This window comes from Somniosus microcephalus, chromosome 9 (assembly GCF_052327205.1).
Source record: "Somniosus microcephalus isolate GS21.2 chromosome 9, FLI_Smic_1.0, whole genome shotgun sequence".
NCBI classification, from domain to species: domain Eukaryota; kingdom Metazoa; phylum Chordata; class Chondrichthyes; order Squaliformes; family Somniosidae; genus Somniosus; species Somniosus microcephalus.
Genome location: NC_140995.1, coordinates 108,106,768 through 108,127,468, shown reverse-complemented (window position 1 = coordinate 108,127,468; position 20,701 = coordinate 108,106,768). Strand labels below are relative to the sequence as shown.

Below are 20,701 nucleotides of genomic sequence, written 5' to 3'. Positions count from 1 at the left end.
AGCTACTTTATGTTACAAGCAGTATTATTTAAGAAATTTAACTAGCTATAAAAGTATACAAGAAGCATTTTTGTGTAATCACTGGTGAGCCACATTTGGGAAATTATGGGCACCCCAATTTCAAAGGACATTAATGCGTTGGAGAAGATTTGGAAAACACCAGCAATGACATTCCAGAACTTAGTTATGAAAAGATGGATTTGTGAGATTAACCACCGTGTAGATGTTAAGGTTAGATCCCCAATCTCTTTGGATGGATGAATCAATGGGACGAATCGTCGTCTTCATTCATAATTATTTTACAATCTTGTAAAATATTTTATTGAATATAATGGTCCCTCATCTACCGGATGTACAAGGTTGAAGAACATAGGCTGTCTGGTTAGATAATTTGGAGTTTTGTGGGATTAGCTTGAAGACCAGAGGGAGTAACGGCAGAATCTTGCCTCAGGAGATTACATAAATTGGCTAAAATCCATTAACAACTTACATTTATATAGCGTCTTTAACGTAGTAAAATGTTCCACGGCGCTTCACAGGAGTGTTTAAAAAAATGACACCAAGCCACATTAAGGAGATATTAGGATACATGGAGGTAGGTTTTAAGGAGCGTCTTAAAAGGAGAGAGAAATAGACAGGTGTAGAGGCTTATGGAGGGAATTCCCAAATTTAGGGCCTCGGCAGCTGAAAGCACAGCCACCAATGGTGGCGTGAAGAAAATCAGGGATGCGGAAGAGGCCAGATTTGGAGCAGCCCAGATATCTCGGTGGGTTTTAGGGCTGGAGGATGTAGAGATAGGGAGTGGTGAGGCCATGGAAGGATTTAAAAACAAGAATAAGACTTTTTAAATCAAGGCTTTGCTGGACCGTGAGGGACTTGGTGCGAGTTAGCAGTGACAAATGCCATACAGCTTGTGAAAGGAATAGGCTTGATGGATCAAATTATTTCAACTAGGATTACAACTAAAATTTATCTGCTACAAAACTGGCATCAAAACTAATAACAAAAATAAAAATCAAAGCTCACAGCCAACTTTATGTCTACAGTATAGTGGCTTCTGCCTCGACAGCAGCAAATGCTCTCCTCCCCACCCCAATCAGTCACAGAGCAGTTACAAGAGAAATCCACAGCCTGGATTGCCATTCCTTTTCAACCGAAGGATGCTAATTGACAGCAAGCAGTCCTTGCAGGCAATAAAAACTCATCTTAACAAAACTTAGGTTTGCTTTTCATTTCCGCTCATTTCCTCCACTGCAGGTATCTGCACAGGTTGCAGCACCAACACCTCTATGTAAGAGAGTACGGACTCAAAGTGTGCAAACCAAACCGTGCTGGCTCTTCCTTCTCCTCGTGCCTCTGGAAATAGTCAGTGGAGAATGTTTGCAGCTAGGAATATCCATTCAACAAAAGCACTTGAGTCTGGCTGCCCTCTAGTGTTAATTTTCAGTTCACCCATCACTTTACAATGATTCTGGCTGTATACACATGGCATCTGTTATTGATGGAAACATTCATGAAAATACTTTAATTGATCAGGCCGTCTTCCCATCCACAAAACAAAAAGCTAATTCAACTTCCAACACTGTGCTAATCTCATACAGATTAACACAACCATGTCCAGAAAGTGGCAGCAAAAGTAAACATCGAAGTAGACTTATTTATGCAACAGTTAAACTAACAATTTGATATCACAGTATCACAGAAGGAGGCCCATCGTGCTTGTGCCGGCTCTTTGGTAGAGCTCTCCAATTAGTCCCACTCCCCTGCTCTTTCCCCATAGCCCTGTCATTTTTTCCCCTTCTAGTATTTATCCAATTCCCTTTTGAAAGTTACTATTGAATCTGCTTCCACCACACATTCAGTGCATTCCAGATCACAGTTCGCTGTGCAAAAAAATGTTTGTCCGCGTCGTCTCTGGTTCTTTTGCCAATCATCTTAAATCTGTGTCCTCTGGTTACCGATCCTTCTGCCACTGGAAACAATTTCTCCTTATTTACTCGATCAAAACTATTCATGGATTTTGAACACCTCTATCAAATCTCCTCTTAACCTTCTATTCTCGAAGAACTACTGCAGCTTCTCCAGTCTGTCCACGTAACTGAAGTCCCTCATCCCTGGAACCAGTGCAGTAGATCTCTTCTGCACCTTCTTTAAGGCCTTGACATCCATCCATCCTGCCCATCCATCCTAGCCACCTTTTTGCCCAAATCATTAACAATAGTTAACAACAAGGATAATCTAAGAATTATAACTGAAGCAGTGCACTAAAGGGAAAAAAACATGAGAGCAAAGATGGGTATGCAAGAATTACATAAATGTGCATGACATTGACTGTTTCAATCAGAGAGGTCACTTCATTCTCATGTAGCAGTTGCTGAACCAGATTCAAAGGCTTTTACTCTGTCTCTGGTTGTGCTATTCTTGATCTAGGAATCATTAATGGAGCAGAGATTTAGGAGTGCAAGGTCAGAAATCATTAAAAACTCATGGACAGGTACAAAAATAATTAAAAAGATTAATGGAATGTTGGCCATTATCTCAAGAGGGCTGGAATGCTAAGGGGTGGGAGTTATGTTACAGCTGTGTAGAGCTCTGCTTAGACCCCATGTGGAATGCTGCTTTCAGTTCTGGGCACCACACCTCAGGACGGATATATTGGCCTTGGAGGGGGTGCAGCACAGATTCACCAGAATGATACCTGGATTACAAGGGTTAAATTATGAGGACAGGTTGCATAGACTAGGCTTGTACTCCCTTGAGTATAGAAGATTAAAGGGTGATCTAATTGAGGTGTTTAAGATGATTAAAGGATTTGATAGAGAGAAACTATTTCCTCTGGTGGGGGAGTCCAGAACAAGGGGTCATAACCTTAAAATTAGAGGTAGGCCGTTCAAGTGTGATGTCGGGAAACACGTCTTTATGCAAAGTGCAGTGGAAACCTGGAAAACTCTCCCCCAAAAAGCTTTTGAGGCTGGGTCAATTGAAAATTTCAAAACTGAGATTGATAGATTTTTGTTAGGCAAGGGTATTAAGGGGTACAAAACTAAGGCGGCAGTTGGAGTTAAGATACAGATCAGCCATGATCTAACTGAATGAATGCCAGAACAGGCTCGAGGGGCTGAATGGCCTACTCTTATTCCTATATTCCTAATAATGGCAACACTGGTTGCTCAAAATGGAATATATTCAATTTCCAAGCATAGGTATCCATCACCTTCATGAACATGCTCCAAAAACACAATGGGACCGATTTTCCTGACCTCCCTCTGCTCTGGTGCTGGACAAAATATCTAGCTCCAGGAGCAAAGGTAAATTCCTGTCCTGGGCCATTAACATGGCCTGGGAATACCTGAGGATTGGACAGCATTTATTTAGTGGTAAAAATGTTAAAACTTATTGCTCGATGCTAAGCCCCCTCAGACCAGAGGGTCTGAAGATGGGTTCCAGCATAAGCCCAACACTAGCATTTAGGGGTGTTCCTTCATTTTGGCATCCCACAGCCAAAAGGATAAGAGAAGATGGAGGGCCAGGAATGTCCCTTTGCATGCCATCGCTGGGCCGGTGTCTACTGCCCAGCTCAGTTTTCCTCTTCTGGGTAAATCCCTGAAATTTTGGGTCAACATAAATAGGGTAAAGTCCCCACTCCACTTTTTTTTATTTTTTTATTCGTTCACGGGATGTGGGTGTCGCTGACAAGGCTGGCATTTATTGCCCATCCATAATTGCCCTTGAGAAGGTGGAGGTGAGCCACCTTCTTGAACCGTTGCAGTCCTTGTGGTGAAGGTACTTCCACAGTGCTGACTTTGTCATAGCAGCTTGGTACAACTGAGTGGCTTGCTAGGCCATTTCAGAGGGCAGTTAAGAGTCAACCACATTGCTGTGGGTCTGGAGTCACAGGTAGGCCAGACCAGGTAAGGACAGCAGGTTTCCTTCCCTAAAGGACATTAGTGAACCAGTTGGGCTTTTACAACAATCCGGTAGTTTCAGGGTCATCATTACAGATACTAGCTTTTTAATTCCAGATTTATTTAATTAACTGAAATTAAATTCACCCAGCTGCCATGGTGGGATTTGAACTCACGTCTCTGGATTATTAGTTCAGGCCTCTTGATTACTAGTCCAGTTCCTTAAGACTCCAGTGTATGGAATTACGAATGTTTTTTCTCCTCTCCTTGTGAAGGTGCTGCCTCATGCTGGTGTACAGGTCCACAGGTACAGACTACCTTCTTGTACCTCACCCAAGTGGCCATTCTTCATGAGTGAGACCAGACAGTGATTGCCGACAGGATATTCAACAAAGAAAAGCTAGAGCCAATCTCATATTATAGGTTTAATTTCTCTACAAATAATTTGTCACAAGGCCTGGAATGTTGCCACTAAAAACAATTCTTCTTAAAGCAGTAATGTTCATTGACAAAAGCATTCGGAGGGCTTATTTTTGACACTAAGTTTTAGATATTTGGATAAGTGTGTCTGCAAAGTTTTAGTAGAAATCCCAACTTTGAAGAATGATTCATGAATCAGTAATGTTTTAACTTTGATAAGCTAAAACAGAAAGCCTCTTGCCCTTGATTTCAAAAGCCAGAAGTCTATAAACTAGGTATGTCAGACTGTGTTCAAACTCAGTTCAGAGAGCAGTCGAATAACTATGACTATTAGTTGAAGTTGAAAGATGATGAGAAATCAGAAGAGGAGATTATAGATGATTCAAGAAGCAAATTAGGCATGACAACTTAAAAAAAAATCAGCTATAAACTCAGGCCTCAATCAATTACTAACACTGTGGGCATCAGTGCCAACCCAGTCTTGACCTAATATCTACAGATGAGTACTTTCTAATAGGAGTGACTGGACAGCAATCAGGAAGAGGAACCCTGACGGATTTTTTCCTTCCCTAACCCACAAGCTTGGAGATTTTTTTGCGATGTCCCAGCTGAACTCAATTAACTCCGCACTGACCAGGGATCATACCTGCTCAACTTCGCATTAACTAAGACATCATGGCAGCCTCTGAATTGGTAATGCTCATCATCTTCCTGCACACGCACGCGCACTAGGAAGACTGCAGCTTTGAGAAGAAATCAAAAAGGCAGTAACATTGTTGCTATTAAGTAATGTTTGCTAATATCATATCTAAATTATTATACTTTGTTTCTGTAGGAACAAAAAATACCATTTTGTGTGTGGGAGTACCTGATAATACTTCGAAAATGTACTAGTCTGAGTGAAGTCATTGGCAATTATCTTTTTCCCTGATATTCAGTCATGGAATAACTTGGTCCAAAGTTATTTTTATCTTTACTGTGTACTTGCAGACATATTGATTCGTTTATTGTACAGTATTTTCGGTGATTTTCTTTAATCTTACCTGCCCGCTGACACCTCCCTTCAAATTGCGGGGGAGGAACTCCCTGCTCCTCTTTAAAAAGTGCCCTGAAATCTTTTATGTTCACGTGAGAAAGCAGACGGGACCTCAGCTTAACACAACATCTTACAGGTGGCACTGCCAACAGTGCAGCATTCCCTCAGTATTGCACTGAACTGTCACCTAAATTATGTGTTTAAGTTTCCAGATTGTGCCTTGAATCCACAAACTTCTGACTCAGAGGCTAGAATGCTACCACTGAGCCAAGACTGACTGCAGAAATAGTGGGAGAGAGCGAGCGAAAGAAAGCAAGAGTGAGAAAACTTCGAACAACGGATGATACTGCAATCTGGATTGCTGAGGGCCAGCTGTTTTTACTACTATTGAGTTGACATGTTGACTAATCCTGTTGAGAATGTAAATGCAGCAGCTGCTGCTTGCAAAGCACCAGAAGAGACCTTTGGTGATGCCACACATTATCTCTGCTTCAGCGACAAATTTACAAATGATATTAGTAATAAATTTACACTCGGATCTGCTGTGACAAGTGTGCTTTTGTGCATGTATCAAATCTGCAGTGTTGTCCACACATTATCTTATTGTGATGTACAGTATTGGGTAAATCCCACCACGCTATTGTAAGGAGAGCAATGTTTTCCCCTACTCACTAGTTGAAAATAGAATACCTTGGCATTTGTTTTAATTTTAATTTCCATTTAAAATAGTGAGCACAGCAGCATAGTGAAGAATCTCTTCCTGCTAAGGATGTGATTGGCAGCACCCAAATAAAGTCTGAGCCTTGACTACATACCTTTTCCATTTCTTTGCAGCCCCTTGGAGATCTGTCTTGCTGTGCAAATGAGAAACAAAGGAGAGAAAGGAAGACAGACAGGGATAAGCAGAAAGTGAGAAAGAAGGAAGTACACTGCTCTTTCAATGCTTACACTATCAGCAGCTCCACAGAAATAACCATTTTCATAGGCCAGCTGGTTCCTTAAGTTTTAAATTTGCACATTGTAAAGTTGAAACAAACACTATTGCAGTAACAAAACTATTCAAATGTCAAAAGTTGATTTCTGCAATTTTACACTAAACAACTAAAAGTAAAGCATATAAACTAGACATTTATTTCTGCTCACCCTCTCATTCTTTCTATTCTCTGTTCATCTTCACTCACGTCCACGTTTTAAAAAAAAACTGTTTTTTCTTTTCTAGTCCAGTGTTGTCCAATACATTAGCCAGATGTGGCTAATTGGGAATCCAGGGGCTATATTTTTCCAACCTCGGTGAGTCTGTGGCAGGCGCCGTCCGTGGCGTGTGAGGACCCCGCATCTGTCCCGATCCCAGCCTCCAACAAGATTTTCCATTGATGGGGCTTGTTAAGCCCGCGCTGCAAAGTTCCCGGCCAATTAACAGGAAGCGGGTCTGATGACGTCATTTGCTGATGCGTCATCAGCCCGTTTCCTTAAAGGGACCATGTCCACATTTATTTTGACAGTTCTGCTGTCAGTGTTCTGCAGCCTTAAGGTGCTGCAAAAAACTGACAATCACTGCACAGAGGTGCACGGCTGTACCCAGGCTCTCCCATTACTCCCTCCATATGCTTATGGAGGGAGTCACAGCACGCAGGGTTCTCTTTCCTTCCAGTGGGCGGAAGAGACCTCCCCAGGAGACCAATGCAGCCTTGTACATTACACAGGAGGCCACAAGCAGGGATGTCATCAGGATGATCTGGGTGCAGTGGCGCAAACCTTTCAATTATCTCAGTAGATCACAAAATGTTACTGCAAAGCCACACTCGGCCTCATCCTCCTGTGCCACTCATCACATCCCCATCGCTCTGCCTTTCCTACCTTACTCCTGCACATCCTTACTCGCACCAACTTACCTTGTACCTCCACCCATCCCTCTCTATCTATATTATCACTTCCCCATCTCACTAGCCACCCCTCTCACTCACCCTCATCCTTGTCCAATCATACCAACTAACAACACACAAGGGTAGGCAGTTGGGTGTTATCGCCAATGTTCATGTAAAGTTTCTGTTAATGTGTTGTCAAACATTGAAATCTTTATTTTCAACACTTTGCCTTCTTGGACATCTGTGTGCACCTTTGGAAGTGGCTCAGTGAGTTGCAATTAATGGTGAGACATAATGGCCGCGATTTTCCGAGTGGAGTCAGGTTCGATGTTCAGCGGGTTCCAGTCCCGCTGCCGGTTTAATCCACTCTGAAATAACGATTTTGGTTTAAGTCGGCTGATTAAGCCCATCGTGTGCGCTACCCCCCACAATGGTGGTGAGTGTGAAAGGAATGGCTTGGGCATTGTAGGGATGCTTTATGGTGTTGGAGTGGGGTGGTGCCAACCTGGCGCATCATGTGGCAGCCAAGGTGTGCAGCGTCAAGTGAAGTATTTCTGGCCATGGTGAGGCCATCCCTGGCCTCCCGGGCAGCAATGTGCTCGGGTGCTGATGCCCTGTGTCGCATCAGGTGATTGCAGAGAAGGTTGGTGCTGTTGTGCCTGGCGATGTCGGTGTTGGGGCTGATCGTGGTGGGATTCTGAGGACCAAGGTGAGATTTTTTCAAGGGCACCGATGGCAGCTGAAGTTGAGATGACAGAAGCAATCTGTCAATGGTGAGAGCGGTTGCTCCAAGGAAGTGACACTGGATAGAAAGTTTGCTCCAAACTCTTCAAACCTCCATAAAGCTCAAAAGTGTATTCCAAATCCTGAAGGCTCCAGCCTCTAAGATTGGAAATTGAACAGCTGTGAAATGATAGCTTTTATACCACTTTTGCAGCTGTCAACTATTCACAGCAATGCAGTCATTGAGAACCCGACACACTTACCTGGTGTGATCTCCGAGCGCCAAGAACCTCGTAAAAAACATGGAAAAATCGTTAGGTATTTAAGTAGCATTTTACCAGGTCATAAGAACCAACTAGAGAACAGGTTATTTTAGATCTAGTAATTATGTGCAATGAAAACGGGTTAATTAATAACTTTGTAGTAAAGGGGCCTTTAGGGAAGAGTGACCATAATATGCTAGAATTTTATATTGAGTTTGAAAGTGATTTAGTTAAATCCAAAACCAGGGTCTTAAATCTAAACAAAGCAAACTATGTAGGTATGAGGAGCGAGTTGGCTAAGGTAGATTGGGAAACTACATTAAAAGGTATGATGGTGAAGGAGCAATGGCTCGCATTTAAATGAATACATAATTTACAACAAATATACATTCCTTTGAGGCACAAAAACCCCATAGGAAAAGTGGTCCAGCCGTGGCTAACAAGAGAAGTTAAAGATAGTATCAGATCAAAGGAAGAGGCTTATAATGTTGCCAAAAAGAGTAGTAAGCCTGAGGATTGGGAAGATTTTAGAATTCAGCAAAGGAGGACCAAGAAATTGACAAAGAAAGGGAAAATAGAATATAACAGTAAACTAGCGAGAGACATAAAAACAGACTGTAATAGCTTCTACAGGTATGTAAAAAGGAAAAGATTAGCGAAAGTAAATGTGGCTGAGACAGGAGAAATTATAATGTGGAATAAGGAAATGGCAGAGAAATTAAACAAGTACTTTGGGCTCGATTTTAATAGCCCTGAAGAGGCGGTATTGGAGGTGGCTCTGTTGGGAAAAATGTCTTCAGATACCCAACCCGTCTCCACCCGATTTTCCCCGAGTGTCTGTTTAGCCGCTCCCAAATTGACCCATCTCCAACTGGTGGGACAGGTAGTTAAGGCAGTTAACAGCCTGTTAACTGCCTTGCTAATCCTATTTTCATAGTGGTTTCCCATTCTCCTGCTACTGGCTCCTGTTTCCCGACTAGTCAGAAACAGGCCAGGTTCAAGGAGACGAGTTGCTGGAGGACATGATTTGTATGCATTGGTGGAGCGCTTTAAAAGCACCCCTGAAACATGGCTGATATTCAAATGCAACAACTTTGCTGTTGTAGGTATGGGATAACATTTTGCACACCTACTGACCTTCTGACTGTTCAAGCTGACATCCATCTGCAGTGTGTCACGAATGGAATTATTTCAGGCCACTTCAACTGTGCACTTGCAAGATTGTTACCTCAATTGAAATCTATAGCAAGGGGATGGGAAACATTTATGCCCTCTCATCCTGGTCCTCATAAATCGGGGGAGTAGCAGCCACGTGGCTCACCACATTTATTCCTGGGAAGAGGAGTAGGACGACGAGGGGAGCCTTGCATGCCCTGTTGTGACCAATGCAGCATCCCTCCAGTTCACTGCTGCCCGTCAACCAGGGTATGCACACTGCCATAAGCTTACCCTTTGACCATAGGTGGTGACCATATGGCTCTGTAATTGCAGGTGACACTTGTCCAACGTCATACATCATCTCTGCTATACCCTCTTATTTCCTATCAATGTTACCATCAGCATTATAAATGTAAGTCGCCCTGAGCCCTCAATGAGCTTTTGCCATTTCCCAGAACACATAAGCCACACAATCAAATGTTTGCCATAATTTCTCTTAACACATGACAAAATATACCAACAACAGTCAGAAAAAAAAGAAACATCACCCAAGTGAGTCCCCTTGTGACTCTAGGTGCTTAATCTTTCTCTTATGCATGCTTCTACGTGGTGCTTCCCTTCCCCTGTGGCTTCAGCAGATGTAGAGGCACCTTGCTGACTAGGATGCTGCGCCTGCTTAGACGGGCGTCCTCTGGGTTTGGGAGCCTGGGAGAACTCTTCAGCAGTCTGCTCTTCCTGTGGCTGTGCAGGGGCTGAAACGGCCATCTCAGTTGGCTCTGCAAAGTGGGTCTCTGACCGAGGGCTCCGCAGTGGCATGGTCATGTGAGCCCTTTGAGAGGAGCCCATACTTCCTTCTATCCTGCCAACAACATCCCTCTCATGGGTCAGCCACACCCCAGTGCTGGCAAGTGGCAGGAGAGCACCTTGCTGCACTTCAGGGGAGCCATGAGGACCCGTATCTGCACTGGCAGTCCTCCTCAAAAGGACATCCATGAAGCTCTGGTCTCTGCTCTATAGCTGCCCATCGCTCCTCCAGAGATGTCATTCTATTCTGAGCAGTCACCATGTTTTCCTGACTCTGGCAACTTATTTCCTCCATAGCCGTAGCCATCCTTTCCACTGAGGTAGCCAACCTTTCCACGGAGGTGGTCATCCTATCCATGGTAGGGCATTCATGCGCCATTGCCTCTACCACGGCAGTGCTGATGTTTGAGATGGACTCCTCCATTCTCTCCACACTCGCACTAACCCTGGAGACAAATCCTTCCAGAGACTCCGGCACTTGTTCCTGGAGTTCCAGCGCCGCTCTTTTTCTGGATGGCCCCACAGGCACAGCGTCAGCATGCAGCTCAGCAGAGCTAGGAGAGTCCTGTGACCTCAGAGGACTCTCCACTGCTGTCGCTGTCTCCACCATCTGCTGATGCTCACTTGTGCACCGTGATAGACCAGGTGGCAACACTACTCTAATTCGTGATGGCCCCACCGAGGTGTGCATTGCTGCGCTGGTGCTGGGTGCGCCGTGTCCTGGTGACGCTGCTCCCTCAGAGACCTCAGGTTCCTCGGAGGAGTTGTCCGGCTCTCCATGCTGGATCGTCGGGAGGGGGGTGCTAGATGGTCCTGTGGGAGACATCTGATATTGATGTAGCAGACACATCCTTTTGAGCAAATGATACAAAATGATTCTCTATGAACATCATATTGCATTGCTTTCTGAAAGGGATGAAACTCTATTATGTCACCAGCTTCCTCTAGTGTGCCCGTCTCTCCATCGCCCACTTCCAGGTCCTCGTCACCTCCAACAATCTCGTTTGCAGCCTCCTCAGCACTGGTCAAGGTTGCTAGGGTAGGTGTTCCTCATCCAGTCAGTGCTCTCTCCCTCTTATTGTGGGCTATCTTTTCCTGCAAGGAGGGACACAAGCGGTGTTTCAGCCACAGTGATGGAGTGAGTGTGATTAATCCCTACCATAGAAGATTTGAGTGAGAAGAAGATGGGGTAAGGTGCCAAGAGGAAGGTAGCTCCCTGTGCGTTGTTAGTTGTTGTCACTGCATGACAGTGAGAGCGAGTCTAAAGGGTGCATAGGCAGGATGCTGAAGTGATTCAGTGCAGAGACAGAGATGGATAGGAAAGGGTGCAAGGGAAGTAAGAGTAAGGTGGGATGTGAAGGAGGAGGCTTCCAAAGCAGAGTGCTGGTGATGAGAAGAGAAGGGAAGCAGAGTGAAGGCAAGTGAGATGGGATACTCACTTTTGATGTTCTCCCAAGATCATTAAACCTTTTGCGGCACGGGATCCAAGGAGGAGGATGCAAGGAGGCTTAAAGGGGATATAAACAAGCTAAGTGAGTGGGCAAGAACACAGCAAATGGAATATAAAGTGGAGAATTGTGAAGTTATCCACTTTGGTAGGAAAAATAGAAAAGCAGAGTATTTTTTAAATGGTGAGAGATTGGGAAATGTTGGTGTTCAGAGGGACTGGAGTGTCCTTGTACACAAATCACTGAAAGTTAACATGCAGGTAAGCAATTAGGAAAGCAAATGGTATGTTGGCCTTTATTACAAGAGGATTTGAGTATAAGAGTGAAGACGTCTCACTGCAGTTATACAGGCCCTGGTGAGACCACACCTGGAGTATTGTGTACAGTTTTGGTCTCCTTACCTAAGGAAGGATATACTTGCCATAGAGGGAGTGCAACGAAGGCTCACCAGACTGGTTCCTGGGATGGGGGGATTATCCTATGAGGAGAGATTGAGTAGACTAGGCCCATATCCTCTGGAGTTTAGAAGAATGAGAGGTGAGCTCATTGAAACATACAAAATTCTTACAGGGCTTGACAGGGTAGATGCAGGGAGGATGTTTCCCCTGGCTGGGGAGTCTACAACCAGGGGTCACAATCTCACAATAAGGGGTCGGCCATTTAGAATTGAGATGAGGAGAAATTTCTTCACTCAAGAGGGTGGTGAATCTTTGGAATTCTCTACCCCCGAGGGCTGTGGAGGCTCAGTCATTGAGTATATTCAAGACAGAGATCGATAGATTTTTGAATATTAAGGGAATCAAGGGATATGGGGATAGTGCAGGAAAGTGGAGATGAGGTCGAAGATCAGCCATGATCTTATTGAATGGCGGAGCAGGCTCGAAGGGCCAAATGGCCTACTCTTGCTCCTATTACTTATGTTCTTACTAAGTATCTCAATTGCCTGACCCGCCGCTTAGTGTCGGGTCTGCACTTGGGAAATTAACAAGGAGGTGGGTTCAGAGCAGACCTCCACCCCGCTGTCAATCACTGCCATTTTGACAGCGGACCCGCCTCCGAACCTGCCCTCTGAGCGCCGGCAAAATTCAGCCCCAGATGTGGCTAATTGCATTTCTGGTTAGTAAATAAAAAAATGAGTAAATGAAACCACGGTTTGGCATGAACCCATATTCGCACAGTGTATGCATGTATACTTTAACCTTTTAGTGCGTTTGTTGGTAAAATAGCAAGATGAAAGCAGAGTGCGAGAGTATTTTGAGTGGTTTATACCCTTGGTTACTGAATGGTGGTAGATGTTTGTTAATTAAATATGCACGTGAAGTATATTTACCTGTATTGTGCAAGCCTATGCAAGGCATTTTCTAATAAAAATTAGTGTATGTGGTTAAAAACAGTGTCACTGTAGCCACACCTGTGGCTTGTCAGCAATTTCTGTTGGATAACACTCCTCTACACGATCAATTAATCCTAGCTCTGAAATTAAGTTTGAGGCTATACTTTTCGGCGTGATTTCTACAGTTGGTTTCTAGAGAAATTAGTTTATAAAATGTTTGGAAATCTTTTGCCAACTCCCACCATCCATTTTGACGGTCAGAGAAAGTTCTAAAAATTGACAATTCTGCTCTTGTATCTAAATTCAGTCAAGATTTTAACAGCCAGCATGCGATAAACATCAATATTCATAATTTTGTATCTGCAGAAGGAGAGAACTCCAGCTTCCAATGGCGCAAGAGTCTCAATTATAAATTCCAGTTTTATTTGCAGAATTTGAATCGATTCTCGAGTATCCTGTTGCATGAGAAACAGCAGTATGCAGGAGACAGGCTGAACATGAAATGGGAAGCAAATAGGTGGTGTCAGTTATCTTTACATTGCGAGCAAACTTTGTGCAGTAAGCAGCCGAGTTTGATTTCACAGCTGCCACTTCTTGCCACAGAAGATTGTGCTGTTTTAATGCCCGACATGCGCACGTATTAACCGTCTCCCTATATGCTTAAAATCCAAATCTGACAATGCAAGTACGGGCTTCTCCACAACAAAGCTTAAAAAAAAGCAAATAAAACTATTATGTTCATTAATAAATAGACATCCTTATTATGAGCACAGCTTGCTTTTGCTAGACACTTTATTGAGCACATGTGGACTAGGTACAGTATCTGTAGAGGCATCCATCTTGACTGCTGCCTTGTGGGTAGCCTAGTGCCTCATGGGTAATGTAGTCTTAATATACATACAGCTGGGTAGTGTAGTCTTATATACATACAGCTATACACAGCTCTACGGCTCCACCTAGTGTCCACTATAGAATGACATGTTATTGATCATTACAAAAACTACCACTGTTGGTTACCCAAGATTCATCAAAAATTAAAGAACTCACACCATTTCTGATGGACCTGTCCTTAATTTTGTCATTAGACTGTCATCATTCTCAAATAATTTCCGATGAGGTTGATGGCACTGGGCATGGTTTTTGTTGCTGGGCAAAATGTTGTTACCATCGACAAGGCTGGCTGGCCTGACCAACACAAAGCAGATAAATTCACTCAGTGCCATGCACATCTCAGGAGCCTTGCTTGCCTTTTGCTGACCAGGTGCCCCTATATGCAGGCTCCATGCGCATCCACCTCAACTGCACAAAAAATATGCAGTGTAAACACCCCACCTCACGACCCTGTTCCTTTAAGCTGCTCACTTCAAAAGCACCCTTGTTCTCTGACACGTGTCGTTGATTCGTTTCCTGCGTACGGTAGTGAGAGAACACCATAAAATTACCATAAAATTACTTTTACAGCACAAATTAATGCTCCAAACTCTTCACTCTTAGACATCAATGCGATCTCAGTCGATTCTGGTGCCACGTAAGTAACCTTTGGACATTGACAGTCAGAAGTACAGCAATTTAAAGCCTAAGGAAAAAAATAAACACCACAATATTTGATGTATCCCTTAAAAAGTATAGTAGAAGCTTGGTTGCGTATAATTTTGGTGAAGCTGCTTACGCGGGGATGCAGATGGTGTCATTTCGACCATTTACATATGCTTGACAAGGTGTAATGGAAATGTTTGCAATTATTTTAAGGGAGTTGAAGTTCGTTTTGCAGCAATGGCACAAAACACAGGTAAACCACCAGCACACAACACTGCCACAAGCACAAGATAAAGAACAGTTAGGATAAGGTAGTGCAACAGTTTCTTGAGAGCAAAAAGTAACATGCATTTTTTTTTTTATTGTCATTTTCTTTTCCCTCAAAAAAACTCAAACGTTGACGCTACTGTGTGCAAGAACAGTATTCAATTCACCTCAAGACAATTCTTGGTTCTTTCCAAGACCGAGAATTGAAACCCGAGAAGGTTTCCTTTTTTTAAAAAAGAGGCAATTGCTTTTTGCCGATCAACCAATCCGAAAAGAATTTGGGAATCTATGATGAAAATCAGTTTAAAAAAGATGTTAACCCTTAAATATTAGTTAGGTAACTGATACTTCTTTCCATAGCTTAAGTATGAAATATATATCCCTGTCACTTACATTTATTTCACATAGTATCATGCAATCTTAACTTAAACAAGCATGGAATGAGAAAAGTCCATCAAGTGCTCACTGCATCCGATATATTAAACATGCTGAATGGGTCGCAAGATTCCACTTCACAATGCATTGAAAACCCTATTGTCAAGTTGTGTCCGTGCAAATAAAACAGTCATACCTGTAGGTGGCATTGTAGATGGGCACTTTCCACTGTAAATGTGTCACGGCAATGTTAGGTAGAAAAGCAGCAGCTAATGTATATTGCCAACCATTGCAATTCAATTTTTGTGAATCAGTCCGAACTTTCACACATTGGCCATCGGGTGGCTCTGCAGCAGCCTGGTAATTCCAGGAGCAGATGCCCTATCCTCGAACTGAGGAACCCTGGAGGGACATTCCAGCAAAACTAAATGGGCCTGAATTTGCAGTCGGAGGCTTCCCGCGGGGAAATGCCTCTGATCCACAAATACAATCCGCGCCTGCCTGGGGCCTCGGGATCCACGGCGACTTACGCTCCTGGGCCTCTCCGGAACACGTGGGTAAAGGCCCAGATACCCCATGGGCGCACACGGTTCGCAAGCACCCCTGGGATCATGTGGGCTGGCCCAACCACTAAAAGGGGGAATCCCATTCCATACGGAATCCCCATAAGCATGAATGGGGATCACATAAAAAACACAATTACACACCAATTAAATAAAAAAAATTACATTATTTAAAATTAATTAAAATACCATTTCATTAAACATTTAAAACAAGTGTAATTTTTTGAAAAATAAATTTAAATGTTTTAAAGGAGCTAAAAATAACCTTTTACAGGTGTTTTAATGTGTAAATAAATTTTTAAAATATTTTTACATTCATTTAAACTCTTACGCTGGTATAAGCAGGCCTTATGCCTGCTTTTACCAGGCATAAGAATTTCATGGGCATTCGCTGGGCAAACAGCGCAACTCTCCACCGCAGATGCCCTTCGCCTGGGGGTGCAGATGATTTGTCAAGAAGATTGACAGATTGCAAGTTCCGGGTTTTCACACATGCGCTTCACACCACGTACGCACCCGTAGGGGCCACAAAATATGGGCCAATGTGTCTTCCCCACGCACCACCCCCCCACCCCAACCCCCGTTCATAGAAGCCTGACCTCCACTAAAGAACCCAAGCAGAAAGTTTCGTCCCCAATTCTGGAATTTGCGATTGTCAAAGTTTCCCTTCCCAGAAACTACCACTATTGGCCGTCCCTGAACAAGCAATGTTACATCAGCAACAATGCGTACAGGGAAATTTTTGCAGTGAGGGGATGAACCATAGCCCGTTACTTGCAATCTGGTAGTACTGGCAGGAAGGTTCCTCTTCCCTCAACATACACACATACGGAGATGAAAATTGGCTCTCGGGAAAAAGTGTTAACCAAGGTGCCATGATTAAGTGCAGTGGAGGAAACCTGCAGCTCTTCCCAGCAAAAATAATTTTAAGCCCCGGCGGTGAGAATTGGTAGATCATTTCTATATGCCTCTGCCTCCTTCCCGCACCCCCAGAGATTTTTATATCCTTGTCGCTAGGAAGGTGTAGCTCACCACACCCTCCCAATGTAAAGAATTTTGGACCGGGATGAAGGGAAGCTTTAGGTCACCACCCTTCCTTCCCACCCCCTACTGAGAAAAATTGAGAGCTGGGGCACAGCTAGATTTAATACAAGTACCTCTCACTGCGGTAGTTTCCTTGTTGTTGCTCCCCCATCCTCAACCTTTCACCCCATGCCCATTCCTCCTGTTCCCCTTCTTTTCCCTTTCATTCGTCTCACCTCCCCACTCCCTCGCTCCCTCTTCCCTCCTCCCACTTGCTTCCCTTTTTCCTGCCCTCTAACCCTGCTTGTACTGAGCACTGAACTCCGTCTTGACTCCCCACATGCAATCTCACAGGAGATCAACTATTATTTTTAAAGTTTTATTCTATTAAGGGTATAACATCATTAGCTCTTTCTCATTTGTGCAGATACTTTGTTTTCTACTGATCACTATTGTGTATCCTCAAAATCCAAAACTGCTCCAACTATAGAGACAACCTACGTGAAAAAAATTAAACATTGACTGGGTTTGAACGCAATCTATTTTACTAGTTTTGGTACTTGGGTCAATTAAATTTCTGCTGAAACTGAAATTACTCTAGCATTATTGACCAAAATTCCTTACCAGTAGTCAGTATTTGGACTTTCCAGGGGTGTTTAGACAGCAACATCCGATAGGCTCTCCATGACCATGCCATTATTTGTTCTATACAGATTAGAAAGCATCACAAGGCATTCGTCAATATCATGTTGACCATAACTGAGGGACATTTCTTCCTAAAATATACACCAACACCACAACAGCTGTACAACAAGCCTATACTCAAGTGGTTCTCAATTTCTGAAACAAAATCAAATCAACTTTTATTGTCATTGTTAGTGCACAAGTGCAGTACAACGAAATGTAGGCTTGCGGCTCCCGAGAGTGTACATTTAGTTTAAGACATTTAAACATTCAACATACATTTGGCTTGTAATACATTAACATAAGCATAACCATAATAAAGTGCATTGGCAGATGTGCAGGCTTTAGAGTTTATTTGTGGAGTTCAGTAGGATGACAGCCCTGGGAAAGAAGCTGTTCCTAAATCTGGTCGTACGGGTGCTAATGCATCTGTAGCGTCTCCCAGATGGCAGGAGGGCGAACAGACTGTGGCTGGGGTGGGTAGGGTCTTTGATGATGGACCGTGACCTCCGTAAACAGCGTTTCTGGTATATGTGCTCTATGGTCGGTAGCCATATTCACTGGAGTCCACTTTTAATGACATTTTATTTTTAATTAATGTGTCTTCTGTAAAGGATCCTCTTTAAATGATCTAGGTTGTGTGCCTGTGTGTGAAGGTAGTACAGTTCTTAATACAATAACATACTGATGTAAATATATCAGGTCAATTGATCCCAGATTAGATATGATTCAATTTTTTTTTTAAATACATTTAATTTCCCCCAAACTTTTGCACCATTTCCCACATGGCAAAACAGGATTACTGGAGGTGAGTTTAACCATGTATGAGTTCTCTACATTAAAACAAAGAGCAAAATACTGCAGATGCTGGAAATCTGAAATAAAAACAAAGCACTGGAAACACTCAGCATCTGTGGCGAGGAAGTTAATGTTGATATTTGGGCAGTGGTCTTTTTTCATCTAACTGCAGTTTTGAAAAATATATATAAAGGTTAATTATCTAAATTGGGAGTAGTATGGACTTCCAACTTGTATGCTACTTCTATTTGCCACACTAAACAAGGCACAAGAAACATTCCACTAAAGTGTTTATTTTGTTGGTTGAGATGAAGAACTAGGAGGAGTCACTTTGATTCTAGCTGCCTTAACACGTTAGCAATCAAATAATATTTTCACAATGAATGAGACAATAGTATTGGCACATCATGTGTTGTGTTTGGTAAACTTCTTTAAAAGAGTCTGTCAAACACTTCAGGCAGTTCAAAATTAAGAGTGTTGTCTATGGCTGAGGCACAGTTCTCTCGCCGGTGACATTAACAATGATAAGAGCGGCCTGCTGGCAGAGATGCATTTTTGTGGCTACCATGGGCATCAACTAAAAGAGAGCTACTCCCAGAAGTCAAACGTCTCAATTTCAGCAGCTAGCGCTGCAAAACTATCTTTAAAGTCTTGCATGTAGTACTTGCTTTAAATATAACCATTGCACAAAATGTTTTTTTTTTAATTTTGATTCGTTCCTGGATAATTGGAAACAATCGAAAAACATTTCACTGTGCACACCTAAATGGGACCAAACTACAACATAACATTCCTTTAATCTAAATCAAAGACGGATTCACATTAAGAAATGACAAGGAAATACATACATTCTCTTAAATCAGCTTTTGAACATCATTACAACTTCCACGTCAGGAAATCATGACGGTTTTACAACCTCAAAAGATGGCTGGTTGGGTCGAGTGGCCTGTTTCTATGCTGTATGTAAAAAAGACGCTGAAACCATAGATGGTTCCCACTTTAGGGGGGAGGGAGGAGTGAACGGTTCCTTGGTATGGATGCCGGCTCGACTCTTACAACACAGCCATTCGTTACTGAGATTAAAAACAAACAGAACTTGGTGTCGGGGGCTTGCCGCGCGTGCAAGCCCCCGATGTGCGCTCACCCTGCGCGCCGACATCTGAAACCTGGCCCGCAGTGGATTTCCTTTCAGTGGCCAGGTTCTGATGTCGGCACACTGTGCTAACCTGACCCAGCGGCGTAGTTAGTGCGATGTGCCGGCTGGGATCAGGTGAGCACTGTTCAGCCAATCAGGGGAGGGGAAACTTCATTCATAAGTTTGAGTAAGAACTGTCAAACTCATGAGAAGTACTGCACCCCAAAACACTACTTAAACTTTAAATAAAATTTTTTAAAACATCCCAATCATTAAATTAAGTATAAATAAGTTTAAAAAAATAATTTAAACAATATTTTTTTTTAAAAAAAAATAAATTTTTAATAAAAAGGGTCTAAAACTAAACTTACCTTATTGTAGATTCTTTAAAATAATAAACCTGTGGAAAAAAAAATTCTAAATTGCACTAAAACACCACTTACCTGTAAAAATAAATACTTACGTGTGCTTTTTACAAGCGTAAAGACCGGAGGCCTTTACACATGCGCAAATCCCCCAAAACAGAGGAAATCCAAGACGCACGCGCTGCCCCCTACAGCGCACGCGCTAGCCTCTTCAACTCTTGGGTGAGAGGAGAGGAAATGCCGGTTTTCAGCGCATGCGCTGTGCATACTGAAAACCGGCATTTCCTCCGGCCAGACGCGTGAGTACCCCTTCCGTACTCACGTGTTTGGGGAGGAATTTCTGCCCCAATAATAATACAAATCAGTATTGCCGGGGATTGATGACAGGACAGTACAGGCTGGAACGTGGCGGCTCTGCTCACGAGCCGCGAATAGAGGGGCAGCAAAAACACTACAAACCTGGAACTCGCGTCACGCAGAACCTTCTGTAACTGATGAGGCTCAGCGCAAGCGCGTCACTCAGAACCTCCTGTAACTAATGAACCTGCGTAAGCGCGTCACTCAGAATCTTCCGTAACAAATGAGGCGCCGCGCAAGCGCGTCACTCAATCTCCTGTAACTAATGAGGCATCGCGCAAGCGCGTCACTCAGGACCTCCAGTAACTGATGAGGCCTGCGCAAGCGCGTCACTCAGAACCTCCTGTAACTAATGAAGCACAGCGTCACTTCCCCTGGCGCCATCAGTGTCAAAGGACTCTTTGTTTCTTGCAGGATTCGCTCCCAATCATGAAAAAAATCTCCAGAATTATTTATAGCAAACCTCAACTATATTACTTGGATTTTTTTTTAAGTGTTTATCCACCAGCCCTAATGCCACGTGTCCACTCTGTTCCCGCTTATCCAACCTATTCTTAAATGCCCACATGGGTTCTGCATCAAATCATTAACTCTGGAAGCGCATTCCACAGCCTCACAAGCCGCTGTGGAAACAAAAAAAGTT

The 20,701-nt window shown here is 43.3% G+C and overlaps 1 protein-coding gene across 4 annotated transcripts in view; it reads right to left on the bottom strand.

The window, feature by feature from the left end:
• Positions 1-20,293, bottom strand: part of mpv17 (mitochondrial inner membrane protein MPV17) — a 122,165-nt gene extending 101,872 nt beyond the window's left edge. Inside the window, exons 1-2 of one of the 4 annotated variants that reach the window (XM_085996974.1) lie at positions 20,161-20,293; positions 17,344-17,424 (exon numbers count right to left, since the gene is read on the bottom strand). In XM_085996974.1, the coding sequence (XP_085853100.1) occupies positions 17,344-17,416 (73 nt within the window). In that variant the 5' untranslated portion in view covers positions 17,417-17,424; positions 20,161-20,293. Of the gene's footprint in view, positions 1-17,343; positions 17,425-19,049; positions 19,398-19,799; positions 19,929-20,160 lie in introns of those variants that run through there. The other 3 variants (XM_085996971.1, XM_085996973.1, XM_085996972.1) reach the window with 3 other exon arrangements.
• Between the last annotated feature and the right edge of the window lie 408 nt (positions 20,294-20,701).